This window comes from Sinohyriopsis cumingii, chromosome 18 (assembly GCF_028554795.1).
Source record: "Sinohyriopsis cumingii isolate HCF-2022 chromosome 18, ASM2855479v2, whole genome shotgun sequence".
NCBI classification, from domain to species: Eukaryota; Metazoa; Mollusca; class Bivalvia; order Unionida; family Unionidae; genus Sinohyriopsis; species Sinohyriopsis cumingii.
The window spans coordinates 4,372,461-4,391,795 of NC_142978.1; the positions used below are offsets into that span (position 1 = coordinate 4,372,461).

Consider the following 19,335-nt stretch of genomic DNA (forward strand, 5'->3'; position numbering starts at 1 on the left):
TGGTACCCTGAAACCTTCAATGGTGGGTCATACAAATTTGTGAAGTGATGGGACAGAAAATAATTTTTTTTACAATGAATGAAAAACTGAAATGCTATATTTTACTAAACATTTCTCCAGTACATGATATATGGCAGCAAGAGGCCCATGTGGAGCTGTGATTACTCGCCTGGATGATGTCTGCCTAATAACCAACTGCAAGAGCAAAAATGGCCAAAAATTTGGATCTACAGGAAGCTCTTGGTAGAAATTTCTTCCAATACTGTTGATCACATATGTTATGGAAATTATTGTTTTCATGGTTTCCTAATTTTGTATCATCATCCATATTTGATAACACATCAATTAATGAATGCCTTTTTGCTTTTATTTGTCAAACTCATTTTAGCTGAATCTTGTGGCAAAGTTATGTAAATTCCCTCTTGCTTCTGCACAAACTCAAGGTGGACAGTCCACTTAAATTCTTGTTATATTCCATGCTATTTCATTCAGCAATCAGTACCAATCTAAAGAAAAGAATATAGTTTGCGTGTTTATGAATGCATGAGCGTGTGTACAAGTTTAAGCAATGTCTGACATCAGATGGTATTTATATTATTCTGTTATCATATCTAAGAAAATTAGATTACATTACATATATGGCACTGGGCTGCATCTGAGACAGATATTTTACTATGTTTCAATTCATGTTTAAAAACTTGTTTTTGAAGAAAGTGCTGTTAGGGATAAATTTTATTCACATTTTCAATTTACTGATACATTTGTTCAACCTACAAAGATGACTGGTGTTATAAAGCAGTGGGGTGGGATGGCAGAAAACATATCAGCAGTAACAGTTACTGTAAATGGTTATGTGAATCATTAGAGTCCTACTCTTTCGATAAGTTGTTTAAAGATTTATTATATTTTAAGCGTGGTGCCATACTTGATTCTTAATAAATATAATTTGTAACATTCTGTAAGTCCTTCATGCAAGGCTGCCTTCTGTCAAATTTCGTCAAATTCTGATGAGAGTCTTTTAAGAAGTCACTTCAAGTCTTCTTTTATATTTTATAAAATGGTGGCCATATTTGATGTTGGATTGGAATCATTTGCATAAAACTGACAGGCCCATTACTAGCAAGGTTGATAACTGTAAAATCTTGGTCAAATTCTGGATACTGTTTTTGAGAAAAAGTCATTTAATAGTTTATCTATTTTAAGTAATGGTAGCTAAATTCTATGGCTGACTGGCATCAACTGAAACAATTTTAAAGATCTTTATGCAGGGATGCTTTCTTTCGTCAAATTCTCTTTAGTAATTTTTAAGAATCTGTTTGAAGATTTTTCTTTTTAGCTGACAGATGGACAGACAAACAACATAGCATAATATGCTATACCTTGAGAAGGGCCCAAAAAACCTCCTTGCTGTCTTAGATTTGTTTAAAATGCTAATACGTGACAGAGGCATTTAAAGATTTGAAATACTGCATCTAAATTGTTATTTTTTTTACAAATAATACCTAATTTCACAGAAATTGCCTTGACTGAGGGTTTAATAATTCAAGAAAATATTTTAAAAATTTCCCTGAAAACTTTTGGTAAAGAACACACCTACCCACAACAACAGGATCAAAAGGTGCTGTTCGAAGACGATTTGACACTCCATTCTTCTGAACAAATATTCAGACAGCTAAAAAGCAGTTTAATTATCTTTACCTGCGCCTGGTCAAGCTCTTTTTTAAGTTGTCGACTGGCACACTTGTCTTGGTCCAGTTGCTCCAGTATCAATGTTTTCTCAGCCTCTGATGCCTCAACCAGATTCTTAAAATTTGCCTTCTCTCGTTCTAATGCTGCATGAAGGTCATGGACCAAGGCTTTTTGATTTTCAAGTTCTGTCTCCAAATCTTCAACTATATTTTGCTCTTGTGCTGAAGGCACCGGGATGCTTCTTTCTGCTTCAAGTGACTGCCGAAGGCTGGCTGTCAAGTTTCTTTCTCGATCCAAAGCACTGGTGTGGAAATATTTGAAATTTATATGACAAAAATACAGGGAATAAAGCCTATACTTTAAAATGAATATTGTAAACAAAATGATTACGGCCTTTTTATTGAGCCTACAATCACGATATTGTAAAATATTACCTTGACTCCTAATGATTCATCCATGCTATGAAGAAAATCCATCACAAGGTTTAGGAAATGTAAGCAAATAAAAAATTTTGCCAAAACAATACCATCAGTATTTCCTCATTTCATGAAACTTTTGTTAAATTTGACAATTCGATTAAAGGTCAAGTTCAGTTAATCTACAGCCTATATTGTATGAACTCCTTTGTCATTTTGTAAGGATGATATGGTTTGATTCACTGCATTATCGAGCCCATAATTATATTTATTTACAGCATGTTACCCATGGCTGAATTGGGAGTTTTTGTTTAATTCTGGAATGCCGAACATGTGATGTCACTGTCGTCAAAATGTAACCATATTTCTGTTATTGCTTACAAAAAATTCAGTATCTTTCGGTAATGCCGAATTCTTGAAACTGACAAATCAGAGGTAGGCACAAAGGGGCATGCAATTAAAAGAAATTACACAGGTAATCTGCAATATTTTGATCAAAATGATACTTTTTCAGTTTTAAAATATGATCATTTAAACTTTTCCTCATAAAATTCCAGGAAACCGAGGTAAAAGATTTTTCAATAAAATGACAATTAATTTTATCAGAATGTTAATTCTTCATATAGAGCATAATAATTATTCGCATTTAAGAAAACAATGAATGAATTTGTTAAGGTATTGTAGCCTATTACAAGTGCTTAATTACCTCATTGTATCATTCTTTGCAAGAAATGTTTTAGTTGTGAAACATGATTTTCATTTAATGTGAAGAAAAAAAAAAAAAAAATTCAGACAAACTTCTATGTTGATTACTCAAAAGCACAAGGAAAATGGTTGGTCTGCGAAAGCATTGTTTATTGTTGGGGGAGGGAAGAAGGAAGTATCAATTTAAATAGCACAACAATCTTAAAGACTTTACTGACAACTCTATATTCCTTATTGTATTTATCACAGCCATTATTGATCTATTTAAGTTTGCAATTCCACCAGTCATCCTTTAATACAAATTTGGAAAAGTAATCTACAAAACAAATGAATGAACAGATGCTAAATTTGAGTGAGTGAAAATGAGAACAAATGAATGAACAAATAAATTAATAAATGACCAAAAAAGACAAAATAGGAGAATTACAAAATATATGAATTATCTAATAATTGAGAATAAACATCAGGAACTTATATGCAGTTGTTTGGTATAAATGACAAGAATGATGGAGGTTATTATTGAATCATGGTTTAGTGTTTTCATTAGATGAAGCACTTAAAGCCATTATTTTAGTTATAAAGAAAAGAAGACATTTCCCAAATGTTAAATCACCTTGAACATTATTCACACCTCTTAAAGTTCAAAATGTCCAATTATCATAAAATACTAATGAGGAATAAAAGAGAAATATATGAACATATCAGTATATTAATATTTATACTCTCAAGTTAAATTACCAAGCAATTTTTGTTTTGGATAAACAAGCAAACCACTAACAGGAAATGACATATATTGAGATTTCTTCCCTATTAATTACCTTGGCCATTGATTAAGGAATATTACTTCTGTATGATAAAGTATGGACCCGGGAAAATATTATACTCCAAAAAAGAATGCAAGTCACATAATTACATTTTGTCATTGTTATGACTTTGACCTTGATACTAGTGACATGGCTATAGTAACTGACACACCATCTATATAACTGGCCAATGCTGCATTAAGGCATCTTCTGAGATTCAAAAGTGACAAAGATACCAGTCACAGAATTACATTTTCTCTTCCATTGACCTAGATGTTGAGGTGGTGAGCAGGCTGTGGTATGCATCTCCCTGTCTGGTCATGAGAGATACTTGGACATATATCTATAGTGGTGTGAAAGTTGCAAGGATACAATTGATATAATAACATTTTTTACCTGCCATGACTCTGACCCTGTGGTGGGGGCCATGGCTATGGTATGTGACACACTGGTAGTAATGATATATACTTTTCCCATTTTTCCTGAAAATCTCTCCGTCTGTTAAAAAGTTTTGGGCTGGACAAGCCAAGAGCAAGAGCTGTATGGATAGATATAACTTAATAAGATTCACATAAGAAGGGCCTTAAAAACTGCTATAACAAGTCTACAAGGTGGCTAAGCTAATTTATTTTGACAAGTGTTAAGGACTTAATAATTCTCTGACATGATGACCCAAGCTAATTAACAGATTAACTGTAACCAGCTGATTACAATATAAAAAAATAGAATTATCACAGTAACATCAGAGTGTATGGTCAGACTAATTCTAATCAAAATCATATTCAGTAGACAAGTCCTAAGTTTTTGCTTTTCACTATCCAGTGAGTTGTTTTTCAAAATTTTGCAAGCTTTAAGATTCGGTAATAACGTGTATATTCTAATAAAACACACAAATTTATGATTGTGCTCCTCTTAATCGGTCAATTTTTTTTATTTATTCAGATTAAGTTTCCAGGACGGTGACTGACACACCATGTGTTTTTTAGCATAAACATGTTTTATACTTAGCTATTGGTATGTGGTGCAAATGTACAACCATATACTGATATTTAAGTTTACTATCTTGACTACTTAACCAGCGCAATGGCTTAGAAGTGCTATCACTATTTGGATTGTTCTATGACACATACTCATAATCTCGTATTGAAAGGGAGGAAAAACTTTACTAATGTAAGTATTTGTGAGTACAGTGTGTCAACTTGATTTTAAATTAAAAGTCTGTGTTGATTTATTGACTTTAACTGCCCTCTTAGTATCTAATATCCATTATATTAAATTACATGAGATAAAACTATGTAGGACAACGGATTTTAAAATTCACATATATCAATGAAAGCTGCTAGCACCCTACACCTCCTTTCCTACAACTGTTAACCAAACTTGAGTCCCTTGCTAATTTACACCCTAACTTATGCTGCAGACAAGATTTATAGATCATACCATTTTGAAGCTGTCACAGAAGAGGTGAATGCTCCTAGATTTCTGCTGAACTTACAGATGCATAACTCTATGGTGCTGGCAACATAAAATACTGAACTTTGCATGTTCAAACACTTTTCCAAACTGAATTAAAACATTAAGCAACTTTTTGGAAATCCCCGAAACTGATAATGATATTAGACATAAACTTGCCTCTATAATTCGGAAGATAATAACTATTTTGGTACCAGTTCACCCCAAAAGTATACCTACTAAGCTCAACAGTTTTCTTTTTCTTCAAGATAATAATTATTTCTACCAGTCCACCCATAAATATACTGAGTGAGCTCAGCTGTTTTCTTTCAATCCAAGATAATAATTATTTCTACCAGTCCACCCATAAATATACTGAGTGAGCTCAGCTGTTTTCTTTCAATCCAAGATAATAATTATTTCTACCAGTCCACCCATAAAATATACCTAGCGAGTTCAGCAGTTTTCTTTTTCTCTGTCTCTATTGATGCTGTCAGCTGCTTGATCTTATTCTGATAATCTGCATCCAATGCATGAAGCTGGTGTGACTCTCGCTCCTTTTCCTGACGAAGACTCTTGATCATAGCCTGATCCCTCTCATGAAGAGTTTCTACTTGGATTCGTTTCTCCTTCTCTGTTTTTAGGTCTTCTTGTAATGTCTAGGGGAAAAAAGACCCAATAAATTACCAGCATTATCTGTCTTTAAGTTAAGACAATATACAAGATCTACAAATAAAACACCAAACAAACCAAACAACTGGGAAATAGTGAGAATTTTTTTCACCTACAAATACCATGACCTCTACCCCAATGATGGGGCTTAGTCTACAGCAAGTAAAATTGCAGAATTCTTCTGAAAATAGTGGACGTAATATGATTGGTCCATATCCATATATTTTGATGATGACCATAACACACACAAAATTTAACAGCAATCAACTGAAAAATGTAAGAGTAGTTGCTATAACAAAATTCTGACATATACTACTTCCAGCCATCACTTGAAAGGGCAAAAACTGACAAAAACCAAGGGGACCAAATGATCAGTATATATAAACATGTGGTGTATGTGTGTGACATTTAACATTTTAAACAGATACTGGATTTGTAAAATAACAAACAAACAAAAACTCAGTGCCTTCCAAACAAACATGAACATCAGTTACTACAAGAAAAATGAAAAGCTGTTACAATTTTACAAAAGTTATATGAAATAAAGATCAAAAAGATAAAACTCTTAAAATCTACGCTGCAAACAAATAATATGCATGACAAAAAGTGCAATAGCGAAACAAATTGTGACAGTATAGTGATTTCTCGATATGCTCATATCCGAGAATCCATGGTGGATCAGTGATTCTGCTCAATGCTCATCTGAACAGGTACGAGTTCAAATTCTGTCATTAAGGCAAACTGGTTTGATTACTTTGGTGTGTCTTCGGCCAAGACACTTTACTCCAACTGTCTTGACACTAAATAAACTAAAATGAAAGCTAAAGCATAAAACAGCAAACCAAACCAAACCATATTCATACCATGACCATAACATGCATGTAGAGTTTTAGGGCAATCCAATAAAAGCCCAGACTAGTTTCCTTCAAAATATTACATCATACCCTACACCAAACTCCAAGTAAAGAAAACAACAAAGCAATAAGCATTACAAAAGGACAAAGTGGGCTAGATATTGCTCACTGAACAGCTGAGCATTTAACTAAGCAGACTTGAATAGTATAACTGTATCAAAAGAAAAAAACAAAAAAAAAAACAAGGCAAACTATCTCTTAAACTTATATCATGCTCATTTAACAATTTTAATACAACCAAAAAATCTTTCTAAAGATAACGGCATAGTTATCATACTCAGTCTCTCGCTCACAGTCAAAGATAACCAAGATCTTGATGATAAAATCCATATACCAAGTCTTACAGAAACTGGATAAGAATACAGACTCTATATCAAGAGAGGTAGCAACAACAGCCAGAAGAATCTTATCAATATGAACAAACACCACTTATTATCTGACCTGTCTATGATGATGATAAAATATAAACTTCATGTGGAGCAAAATCTCGCTGGAATTTAGCCAACCAAGTGGTAACAAACTTAGCCATCAGAAGACAGGCAACTATGTTATTAATATACCCATAATCCAACTCATTCAACATCTTAATAATATAATACTAAACAAGTCTGACTGCAGGACAAACTGTGTTATTAATATGCCCATAATCCAACTCATTCAACATCTTAATAATATAATACTAAACAAGACTGACTGCAGGACAAACTGTGTTCACAAGAATCTATGATCAAAGGAAGAATGGATGGGCAGACATGAAAATTCCCAGATACCTTTACTTCTACAGAGGTTGGGGTATAAAATTCCTACATACCTTTATTACTATAGGGGGTACAAAATGGGAGAGAAATGAAACTGCTTACGACTTTGTTTCTAGGCTGAATTTTATACAAAATAGTGGAAAATCTGAGCCCTTTTATTAATGAAAACTATCTTGCTGACTAACTTATGGGTAAAGTATACCAAAATATATGATAAAAAGTTAGACAAACAACCATATAAAACCATTTATAAACATGATTTGTTAACAAACACTGTATATAAAGTGTACCAAATATGTGATAAAAGGCTGGAAAAGCAAACATAAAGACATTTTCATACATGTCACAAAAGTATGGAAGCATCTAAGAAAGCTGCCTTTTTGCATTGTAAAGTTACTAATTTTCTCACGTAGTATCTTTCCTGCTTGCTTTTGTTTTTATTTTACCAAAAACTGACATTTCTGTAAATTGCCCCATACCTCTATCCTCTGGGAATTTTTGCCCTGACCCTGTTGTAAGGCAACTTGCAGACTTTCCATTTCAGACTTAAGCTTCCAGTTAACCCCTCGTTCATCCTGTAACTGTTCTGTAAGTTTCAGGGTTTTGGCCTTTTCCTCTTCCAAAGCTGATCTGTGGGGAGATTTAAAAAAATAATATTCATGAGGCATTGTTAAATCTTATGGAAAAAGACAGGAGAAATTTTCAGGCAATACATTTTCTTTCATTTAAAAATAAAATATTATGGCAATATATAATATTTTAAATTAAACGCCTTTATTCAGAAACATATGAATCTTGTAAAATATAAAATTAATTATTTTCATTTTATACAAAGATTTTTCCACAAAATATACAGTTAGTGGGTTTTCTCAGTGTACTGTTCTTTTTCTTCCAGAATCTATTCTAGTGTTATGTAAAAATGTTGACAACACTCCAAAATCATGGCACATAAGCCAACCCTAGGTTGTGTGTGTGTCTGTGTGTGTGTGTGATTTGATGTTTAACCTAGTTTTAAAAAAATGTCAGTCATATCGCTACGATGTCTGCAGTGTGGCAGTTTATAGTGATGTCTAGCACTGGGGCATCATGCCGCAGTTATGTAGCATGATGTCCCACCCAGTCACATTATCTTGACACCAGGCTGACCAGTCCTAACACTAACTTCTTAATGCTGAGAGCCAAGCGAGGCAGCTGTTAGAACCACTTTTGTAAGTCTTTGGAATGACTCGACTGGGGATCAAACCCATGATCTCCCGCATCAGAGGCAAATGCCCTAACCACTAGGCCACTGAAGTGGTGTGCCAACCCACGGATAATCTTTGATAATTATATTTCCCACATCATGGACTTATATTTTTGTTTCTTTTGTGGGATTTTTTGTAACACATTTTCATTGTAACAATAAATTCAATGCAACATTTACTATTTCTGAGTACTTATGATAAGAATGTGTCACTCTAAAAGTGTAAATTACAGACAATATAAAAAATCCACAAGGTCAGCATATAACAGCAAAAGAATATTTTATAGAACAGGGAAATGAATAACACAAATCTGATATCATATCTTCAAAGTGTAAAAAGCAAGCATACATATAAGCAGGTTATCGATAAAGCAAATCATTATCAACAACTCATGTACTCAAGTCAGATTTCTGGATTATCTGTCATCACGTTAACAATTGTCCTATCATCTTCTTTTTGGATGACCCTGAGAAATAATTTTTTTATATATAAAAAACTGCAACTGGTCTTGCTGGGCATGAGGTCATGATGTGACAATTTATTGTTGCAATGTATGATAACTTAAAATTCTCAATAAATACTCACAAGTCAAGTCCCAATGCAAACTGCAAGGACACAGAACTGCCATCACATAATGTGCCAGCAGCTCTGGATCTGTGCATTATGTTAAAAGGTTATTAGTAGATAGAGACCTTGATCTGCTAGTGTATACTGCAATGACAGATCCGGGTTTGTGAAACTTTCTTGCTGGACGAAAGTTATTAGTGAGTACATACGGTATTTATGCAGAAAGTACTAGTTCTTCCACGTACCCATCATACATCAGAATCAGCAGACAAATGGAGTTTTGAAGCCCTGTATCAAATCTGACTTGGTTCAGGAACTGGATAGCAAAATAAAGGTCCAAGTGACCTGAATTCTGCCAGTGTGAAGTGGAGCTTCTCAGAGTAAATGCACATATACAGATCTCAATGCAGTGCATTATTCAAGACAACAGGGTGAGAAGTATGTCACATGACCTACCTTCAACATCACTGTGTCATAAAAATATTAAAACAGTAAATCATAATTCTGAAGCAATGAAAGAGTACTGGTGAAAAAAGACCTAACACACTTTTTAATAAAGCCATAAATTAGGATGTTTCAAGAATAATGTTCAATGGTCTAATGATCAAATTTTCGTTACACAAAAAGATTCGAGAGCAAACCCAAACAAGAATAAACTAGAGAAATTGTAAGAACTTTACTCACCAGTGATGGAGATGAGTCTATAGTGAGTAAATGATTGGTCAACACATGTTCTATTAATGACCACAATATGTATTGAGTTCAATAGTAATCGTAAAAAAACCTGAGAAAGCAGCTACATTTGTACACCACATTCAGAATAGGTAACAACTTTTACACAAATTATTCGAGCACAAAGATTTTTCAACATGTGTATTTTTTTTATGCTTACCAAGTTTCACAGTGATATATAAAATTCTCCAAGACAAGTACCATTCAGAGGATTGTTTTCCTTTATATTCAGTTACATAACAAAAGGGAGGATAACTCTTCTGAATTGTCAATATGTGCATCTTCAGATGATGTCTTTAACATGTACAAAATGTTATAGCAATCCTCTGAAACCAGAGAAATAGAAACTAGTTGCATTTACAATACTGTCGTACAATACATCAAGCTGCAAGTTAAAAAGAGTAAAACTCTATAAAATAAATTGCAGAAGGACTGCGAGTTATCAGAACACACATCTTTAGATTATGACAGCACTATTTATCAGGTTTCGGAGTGATCCATCAAATTATGCTGGAGAAGTTGCAGTCAAAAGATTTGTAATGCACTACATTCTGATGCAAGACAACAAGGGCAATAACTCTTTACAAAAATCGTACAGCACAGTGAGTTGTCAACACACATATCTTACAATGATGACCCTAACATGTGCAATCTACAAAAAACTGAAAACTGGGGGACATATTGTATTCGGAACATACCAAGTGCAATTGCCCTAACAAAAATTGCAAAAGCGGTCGTCTGGTAATATGCACATTTACAGATGACAATAACATCTGCCAAGTTTCATGGTGATCCATTAAAAATGTGAGACTATTTGCATTCACAAGATTCTGACATACCCTACATCGAGCTAAAAAGGACAGTAATTCAAACGAAATTATAGAAGTAAAGTGATTTATTAAAATGCACATCCTTAGACGGCCATAACATTTATCAATTTTTGTGGCAATCCTTCACAAACTTTGAGACTAGTTTTGTTCATACGATTGTGTGACAGATGAAGGATGATCGCGAAAGTTTCTGTATACCCCCCAGAGGCAGGGATGGTACAAGACTTGGTATACACAAGTAGCAAAGGTTTGTTATTTCTGTGAGGCAGAAATGACAGCAGTACAAAACACCTCAAATGCTGCAGAACTTATTTTATTCATTAAACAGATCGGTCTTTAAAATCGATATTTCAACTTTCTGTCATATTTTAAAAATGATCTTATTTTAGAAGATTTAGTGTTAATTTTGTTTTAATGCATTAGTGAGTGATCTTCAATTTTAAATGAAAAATACTCTTAAGGCTGCCACTATTTCCTGTATTGCTTTGTTGATAAAAGTTAACTCCTTTCAATAAAGAGATGCATAGCAGGGATATATCGTTACTAAAAAGCATTGAATTTCACAGCATAATGAATGTAATAGCATGCGATTAAAAACTTCACTTCATTCAGCATATTAACTTGCATTTCAAGGCAGTCCTAAACTGTTATACAGTGGCCCCCATCTGGAGAGAACCCTCTCAAGACAAGTGAGTAGCATATATTTACCACTGTTTTCTCTCTCTCAAAAATAACTCTTATTTGGCATGAAGATCACTGAAATACATTCAGTAAAAATACAACTGGTTCAGAAATACAAAATTTCCAGAGAATGCTATGAATGCTTGCAAAAACAATTATAGTAATTTAATAATACAGGTTTGAGGAGTTTGTTTCTGTGATAATTGCAGTACATCTGGTCTTACATCTAACATACTTAATAACTGTATGGACTGAAACCAAATTTGATGTGGGACGTAATTTCAAAGACAGGTAGGCCAAGTTTGAGCTTTACCTTTTTCCATCAAAATATTTTAGTCCCTGCTTATCTTCAAAGTTTGTTTATGGATGACAAATTAATCACCTTTCTATAAGTTTTAAAGTACGTTGCTGATCTGAAAAAAAATTATCCTAAAACTTTTATAAAAAAATGAAATGGGTTTATATGATCCCTTCCACCCAGATATGCATGTGTATGGACACAGTTCAATATTGGTACTGCATACTTTGAGATATGTGTACATGGAATATCATGTAACTACTCCTACACAGTTCAATATAGGTACATGTACCTCATACTTTGGGATATGTGTGCATGGAATAACATGTAACTACTCCTACACAGTTCAATATAGGTGCCGCATACTTTGGGATATGTGTACATGGAATATCATGTAACTACTCCTACATAGTTCAATTTAGGTACCTCATACTTTGGGGTATGTGTGCATGGAATATCATGTAACTACTCCTACACAGTTCAAGATAGGTACCTCATTCTTTGGGATATGCATGTGTATGGAATATCATGTAACTACTAGACAGTTCAAGATAGGTACCTTATTCTTTGGGATATGCATGTGTATGGAATATCATGTAACAACTCTAGACAGTTCAAGATAGGTACCTCATTCTTTGGGATATGCATGTCTATGGAATATCATGTAACTACTCCTAGACAGTTCAAGATAGGTACCTCATTCTTTGGGATATGCATGTCTATGGAATATCATGTAACTAATCCTATACAGTTCAAGATAGGTACCTCATTCTTTGGTATATGCATGTCTATGGAATATCATGTAACTACTCCTAGACAGTTCAAAATAGGTACTTCATTCTTTGGGATATGCATGTCTATGGAATATCATGTAACTACTCCTACACAGTTCAAGATAGGTACCTCATTCTTTGGGATATGCATGTGTATGGAATATCATGTAACTACTCCTACACAGTTCAAGATAGGTACCTCATTCTTTGGGATATGCATGTCTATGGAATATCATGTAACTACTACACAGTTCAAGATAGGTACCTCATTCTTTGGGATATGCATGTCTATGGAATATCATGTAACTACTCCTAGACAGTTCAAGATAGGTACCTCATTCTTTGGGATATGTATATCTATGGAATATCATGTAACTAATCCTAGACAGTTCAAGATAGGTACCTCATTCTTTGGGATATGCATGTGGATCAGTAGATGTGCAACATATTTTAGGAATTTTGATCCATATCCTGGGGGTGGAGCTTGAGTATGGGGACTCATTTGAAAATATTATATATGTACGCTGGGGATCAGGTGGAATGTGGGTACCTATTGATAATTGAGAAAAATCTAGCAAAGTGAATGAAATTCAATTTCGCAAGGGGTGTGAAAAGTCCCTAATTCTTAAGGTCTAGTTTTCAGTCTTCGCAAGACCAAAACAGGTCATTTGAAGATGCATACATAAAGTTTCAGCTCTGCAAAACTGCGGATAAGTTGGACAGCAGAATCCTGGGCCCAAAAAGTCCACTTCCCACAAACTCAAATTGATTTTTGTTTGTAAAACACTGCAGAACCCCCCCCCCCCCAAAAAAAAAAAAAAAAAAAAAAAAAAAAAAAAAAAAAAAAAAAACATGCATGCCAAATTTCATTTGTCCAACAAAGTGTTTTTTCAAAATTGTACTAACAGTGTGTTTAGCCATCCCCCAAAAATGTTCACAAATATATTTTTTTAAAAAAAAGGAAAAATGCAGAAATGGTCTAAAGATCTAAATTTCAATTGGAATAAGTCTACCATATTATATTTGTCTTCCTCCAGCAACTTCATCTGAACTGAGCTTACAAGTTGTTTTTATTTCCCAAAAGTCAAAGTGCCAAAAAGTTTACAAATGTAAAAAATATTGAAAAAATAAGGTTAAAGAAACAAAAACATAATCAGGTCTTAAGACCCATTCAAGGACTCTAAATATCAAATTTGATTTTGTTAAGCATATAAGAAAATGACAGATGGCAAAAATAAAGACAGATATAAGCAGGGTACAGGAGGGCAAATAAACGAAAAGCACAAAAACATGTGAGGTTGTCTTTGGAGAAAATTGAAAATGATTACAGTGTGAATGTAGAGTCAAATTATGTACATAAAAAGAAATCAGATTCTAGAGGGATTTTTTTAATAAATTTTCATAAAATTTAAACATTTTAATATTCTTAAAACCTGAATCCATGACCCAACTTTAAAAAGCCTTAAACTCTACTTACTTTACCATGATTGTACACAAGTTCTAAGATACTAATCACTGTCCCATCTTTGGCCCAGGTGTAGCACACAACTTGCCAGGTGGAGGTTAATATAATTATCATATACCCTTACATGTCCCAAACCTGAGGATTCAACCAGGTATCCCAGTCAGTACAAAGCAATTGCTTTAACACTGTGCTATCAGGGGTCTACATTCAGGAACTCACATTCAGTCAGCAAAGTATACTATTAAATGCACAACGTTTTCATGGTATTCAAATTCAGAAGGCTGACCTACCCATCACAAGAACAGAGAGGGTTAAGGGAAGAAAAGAGAAGTATACTTTGTAGGGTGCATGCAAAACAGGAAGATGCAGACATGGAACAAAATACCATATTAACCATAACGGATCTTTATAAAAAAATATTTCCTTAGAAATAGTTTTTTAAAAAACCATATTTTTAGCAAAACTGTATTAGAAAAAAAGCATTGGGACACATATGCGGTGAGCATCTTTGTCAGTCCCAAATGATATGATAATTATGGTACATGTCTGCAACAGGAGCAAATGTATACAGTTATCACTCCAACATAAGACCCACACTTACACCAGGGAATTCCACATCAACCTGTGGGACCAAGCAAAAACAAAAAACAGGTTGCTCATAAGTTGATATACAGTGTATACAAGGGAAAGGTAATACTGGCATGTGACATGTACAGCTGCATCAGAAAAAGGTGTAATGTCATTAACTTGAATTTCCCAGAGGTACAAGTCATTCTATTATAATAAAAACAACACTACTAACCAAAGAAACCACTTGTTTTTAGGGGTGGGGGTCATAATTTACAATTTCTTTCCATTTATTACTTTGTAACATAACTCTTCAATTTCTACAATAAATTGAATGAGACAACACTAACCTGCACATGGTGACCCTTAACATCTTTTACCTGCAAAGTTATATCATTTGAACAGTTTAATTTAAAGATATCTAGTGGTGATGCAGTGGGGACTATGTCTTTAAATCATTTAAGTTTTACTGGCAAGTTAGTCATTGTCTGGAACCCCACTGCCAGCTATTACAGACTGAAGATATGCAATTAATTTTAAAATCTCTAAATTTCATCAAACAATGAATCTCCCATGTTAACTTGCAAACTTCAACACATCCAAACAGCTTATTATCCTCTCAACAATATTCATGCATTTTTGTCCCTTTAACTGCAATTTTCTTTATTTTATGAAACTTGAGACCTTTTCATTTTTTTGCAGTTTTTATGGGTATGCTTCAATCGCACAGAACTGAGTTACTCTGAGTATCTGTATTGACACTGTTAAGGAAACAGTCAGCCTTAGTGTCTATTGTGACAAGATCTATCTTTTGTACCTCTGGCAAAGACTGATGTAAGCATGTTCTGTTGTATCCTTCTTTTCCTAAAGCAGCCATACAGTGTACATCTCAACAGTGTAAAATGAACAATGTCGTACTTATATTTGGCATGCAATAAATAAGGACGCTATGAAAGCAGGATAAAATTGGTGTTCTTAACTTACACTATATCAGTTTATTCAGCACAAGGTATATCCTTCTAAGACAAATACTGCAAATGCATTTTTCCATCATTCGAATTTCAGATAATCTCTAATATCTTATACCTGACAACTGCAGCAAAATTTTTGTTTTTCCTTAAATGGAACTAATTGGTAAACATAAATAGATGTGTTCCTTAGCAATACCACTTGTTAAAATTTAGATTATTTTTTGGCTGTGTTCAATTCTTATAATAACTTACTTTTTTGATAATATTGACAACAATCAAATCATTGGCAAGCATGTGCTGTATGCTGCACTTACTTACATATTTAGAAGAAATGCAATGTTAGATATTAACCCATCCTGACTTACTGTAAATTTAATATATACTCATGTCTAACAGAAAATTATAAAATGACTGAAGATGAGTTATGTCCCTTTTAGAGGTCTTTTGGGTCTAGTTGTGAGAATTATGCCCCTTTGAAGCTTTAATCATCTACACCCAGGCACATAAGAGTGAATGCAACAGATACATGTTTCATAATGTCTGTATAAATAGCCAGAGTATATCGAAATTAAAATAAATCCTGAGAGAACTTGCTAGGTTTCACTTGAAAGCAAATTTATCACTAATCATTGGGCTATAAAGAAATTGTTAGTAAAGAATATTCAAACTCCAAATGTCCTAAACTTACATATTACACAGCACTACTTTTACTTCCCATTTTAAAAAATGGATAGTTGATTTATAGCAGAATAAGAAGTTAAATTTTATCGAAAATATTAACTTATTATGTCACACAAAATTGCTGAAGATTTTATTGTAATTATCATGCTCTACTCATATAAATCAAAAAGAAATGCTGTGGGGCAGAGCAGACAAATCAAGACTTGTATTATAGTGTCAAGTCCTCAACATGTAATTAGGGGAGATAAGCAGCTTATCAGCTATGCACCATGGGAAGGCCAGCTAATACGATAATTGGTTTACTGCAATGTCCAATGTAAAGACAAAACCTTCATTAGAAAGTAACAACCATCATTCCTGTAATTAGTTCCTAACAACTGCATTTCAGTCTGGTTTCACAAAAGTTTAAATGTCCAAGTGCAAAAAAAGTCACTTTGTGAATGAAAATAAAATAAGTCTTATTTGATGTCATATCCTTTTGCTCAAGTAATAATAATTTCTGTATTCTAATGTTTATTCTTTGTCAGCGCATTCATATACTTCACAAGTTTTCATATGTGTCTCTTTTCTTGTACATTCACCTAATTATGCATTAATTCATTAATTGTATTACTTGCTTCAATCTGCTATGACCTCTATTAGTCTGTATATTTGAACATTCTTTTTGTAAAATTTCATATTACTTAATCCTCTGAAATTGCAATTTAAATTTATTTCATAAATGGCAAAGAGAAAATTATAATGAAAAATTAAAATGTCAGATATATCTTTATGCAAATGTCTATTATATCTATATTTCTTCTGTAGAAAAATAATCAAGAAACTTTCACGAAAATATATGTTCAGGGAATTAGATACTCCATACCGCCTTTTCCAAGTAATTTTGCATAAGTGCTTTTCCCTCACTCATTCCACAATAACTGATGTTAATCCTCTGCAACTGTGTCTTATTTCTAACAGACAAAACAATATAAAAGTACATCCCAAAACTGTCATTTATCTCTAATTAAGAATCCCCTTTCAAAACTTAAGAATGATTAATTTTTTAGGAGGTAGTCAAAAAATCCTGAATGGCCATAAAACTGCCTAACAAATTCATTCTATTTTATTCTCATTCTGGGGATTAACATAATGTTGATTCTTCACATTCAAGATTAATGGTGCAATTTATGGTCACTTTACTGATGGTGTATTTCTAACAAATGCACAGCAGGCAGTATGGTTAAATGGTCACAGTGAAATAAGGAAAACAGCATTCCTTGATGACTTTCTTTATGAGTCACAATTGTTCATCAGATCCAAGATTTATTCAAAATGTTCTTTAATTCATTGACATGAGATAAAAGCTTACCTCCATTCACTAAATGTACCCTTAAAAGCACTAAAACAATGTTTAAAAAGGTGATTAAGCATTTTTTTATTTCAAGTGTAAATCTAGGATTTTTCTTCACATGTGTATACCTTTGTGCATATGTTTATTTCCTCATAAAGCATTTATTTAATTTGCTTATTTACTCTATGTGACTGAATGAAACAAAGCCTTTTTACTGTCAAGCCATGCATGATCTCATGAGAAACCAAGAGCAGAGGTAAAGAAGTTGTAAGATAGTGAAAATAGTCCATTTATAGATATGCACTGGTACAAAACAGTAAGAAACATGCATGGTTCCTATCACTTTATATTAAGCTTCTAAGCAACCATTATCAAAGTCACAATCATAAATAGCCTTTATTCCAAAGAAAAAGTGGGTGATTGGGTGGGAAATATCACTCATGTTTGCTAATTTTCATCTGTGATTGATTTTGGATAATTACTTTAGATAATAGTAACTGGAATCAGTCTGGTCTTTTCTGCAAATAAATTTTATATTAAGTGATCATGCATAGTCAACACAGGCATGGAAATTTCCTAACATTACACGGCAGATAAAAGAATATTGTCACTATCTGTGACATTTGTTAACATAACGTATAGGCTAAATATCACAACAGAGATTCAATAAAATTAAAACACAATAAAATTCTTTTGAGAAAACACAACAAACATGGAAGTGGTTTTTAAATATACTTTTTTCTTACACTGCTATACACGTTTTTATTAGTAGAATTTGTGTAGTCTAGAGAAGCAGTTTAATATGAATAGTTTTGGTAAATTTAAGGCAAGACAAATGATCTCCTTCCATATACTAATCATATTAAACTCAAGTCAATGGCCTGCCACTTCTATTACGGATGAATATGAAATGTTTTTAGACAACATGGCAGAAATATCAAGATCATATGAACGAGCATTTTGAATTTGTTTCAATACACAAAACTGAAAAAGATATATAAATATAAACAATAAGAATTACAGTAAATCTGTCATGCCTAAAACTGATACAAAAATAAAAGGGCCCAATTATGAACTATGTAGCGATTCGTTTAAAACAATATGTGGTGGAAAGGAGGATATTATGACTTACGTTACTGATACAAATCGACTCTGCTCTCGCTCCAAATTTTCCCGGAGGCGTGCCAACTGTACTTGCATTCCTGAGTAGTCTGACTGAAGGTCAAGATTGGTGTTCTTTTCCTTGTTTAAAGCTGTTGACAAATCACTTGTTCGGTGTCGTTCTAAGTCTAGACTGGTCCGCAAATCTTCCTGCAGAACTTTTTCCTGCTGGATTTTAAACTCCAAAAGTTGAACTGCAACCAAAAATTGAGAATCATTCAGTCAAACCCTAATAACATAAACAAGCTACTAAAAACAACACAAAAAGATAATTTCTATGCAAATATCACAAACCTATTATTTTGCTTGCTAACAAGACAATACACCTGTCAACTCATATCTATCACTTTACCAGAATGCAGTTACCCCATATTTTGTAATGGTAAAACAACAGGAACAATGAATGCCAGTGTAAGTCATAATAAAATAAAAATAAAAATGAATTGTATCCATTGATTTTTATATATATATATATATATATATATATATATATATATATATATATATATATATATATATATATATATATATATATATATAAAATGCCTACCATCAATCCTTCTAAATTCTTCTTGTGAAAAAAAAACAACACAAAGTCATCATCTCAATCATTAGGGCTTGAT

The 19,335-nt window shown here is 33.1% G+C and overlaps 1 protein-coding gene across 10 annotated transcripts in view; it reads right to left on the reverse strand.

Moving 5' to 3' along the window:
• The window catches only part of LOC149775988 (uncharacterized), a 336,196-nt gene that overhangs the window by 33,995 nt on the left and 282,866 nt on the right, over positions 1 to 19,335 (reverse strand). For 9 of the 10 annotated variants that reach the window (XM_089941197.1, XM_089941195.1, XM_089941196.1 and 6 more), the window contains 5 exons: positions 18,684 to 18,906; positions 14,601 to 14,621; positions 7,889 to 8,039; positions 5,513 to 5,724; positions 1,699 to 1,990 (listed from right to left, as the gene is read on the reverse strand). In XM_089941197.1, coding sequence (XP_089797323.1) covers positions 1,699 to 1,990; positions 5,513 to 5,724; positions 7,889 to 8,039; positions 14,601 to 14,621; positions 18,684 to 18,906 — 899 coding nt within the window. The remainder of the gene's footprint in view (positions 1 to 1,698; positions 1,991 to 5,512; positions 5,725 to 7,888; positions 8,040 to 14,600; positions 14,622 to 18,683; positions 18,907 to 19,335) is intronic. The other variant, XM_089941192.1, reaches the window with a different exon arrangement.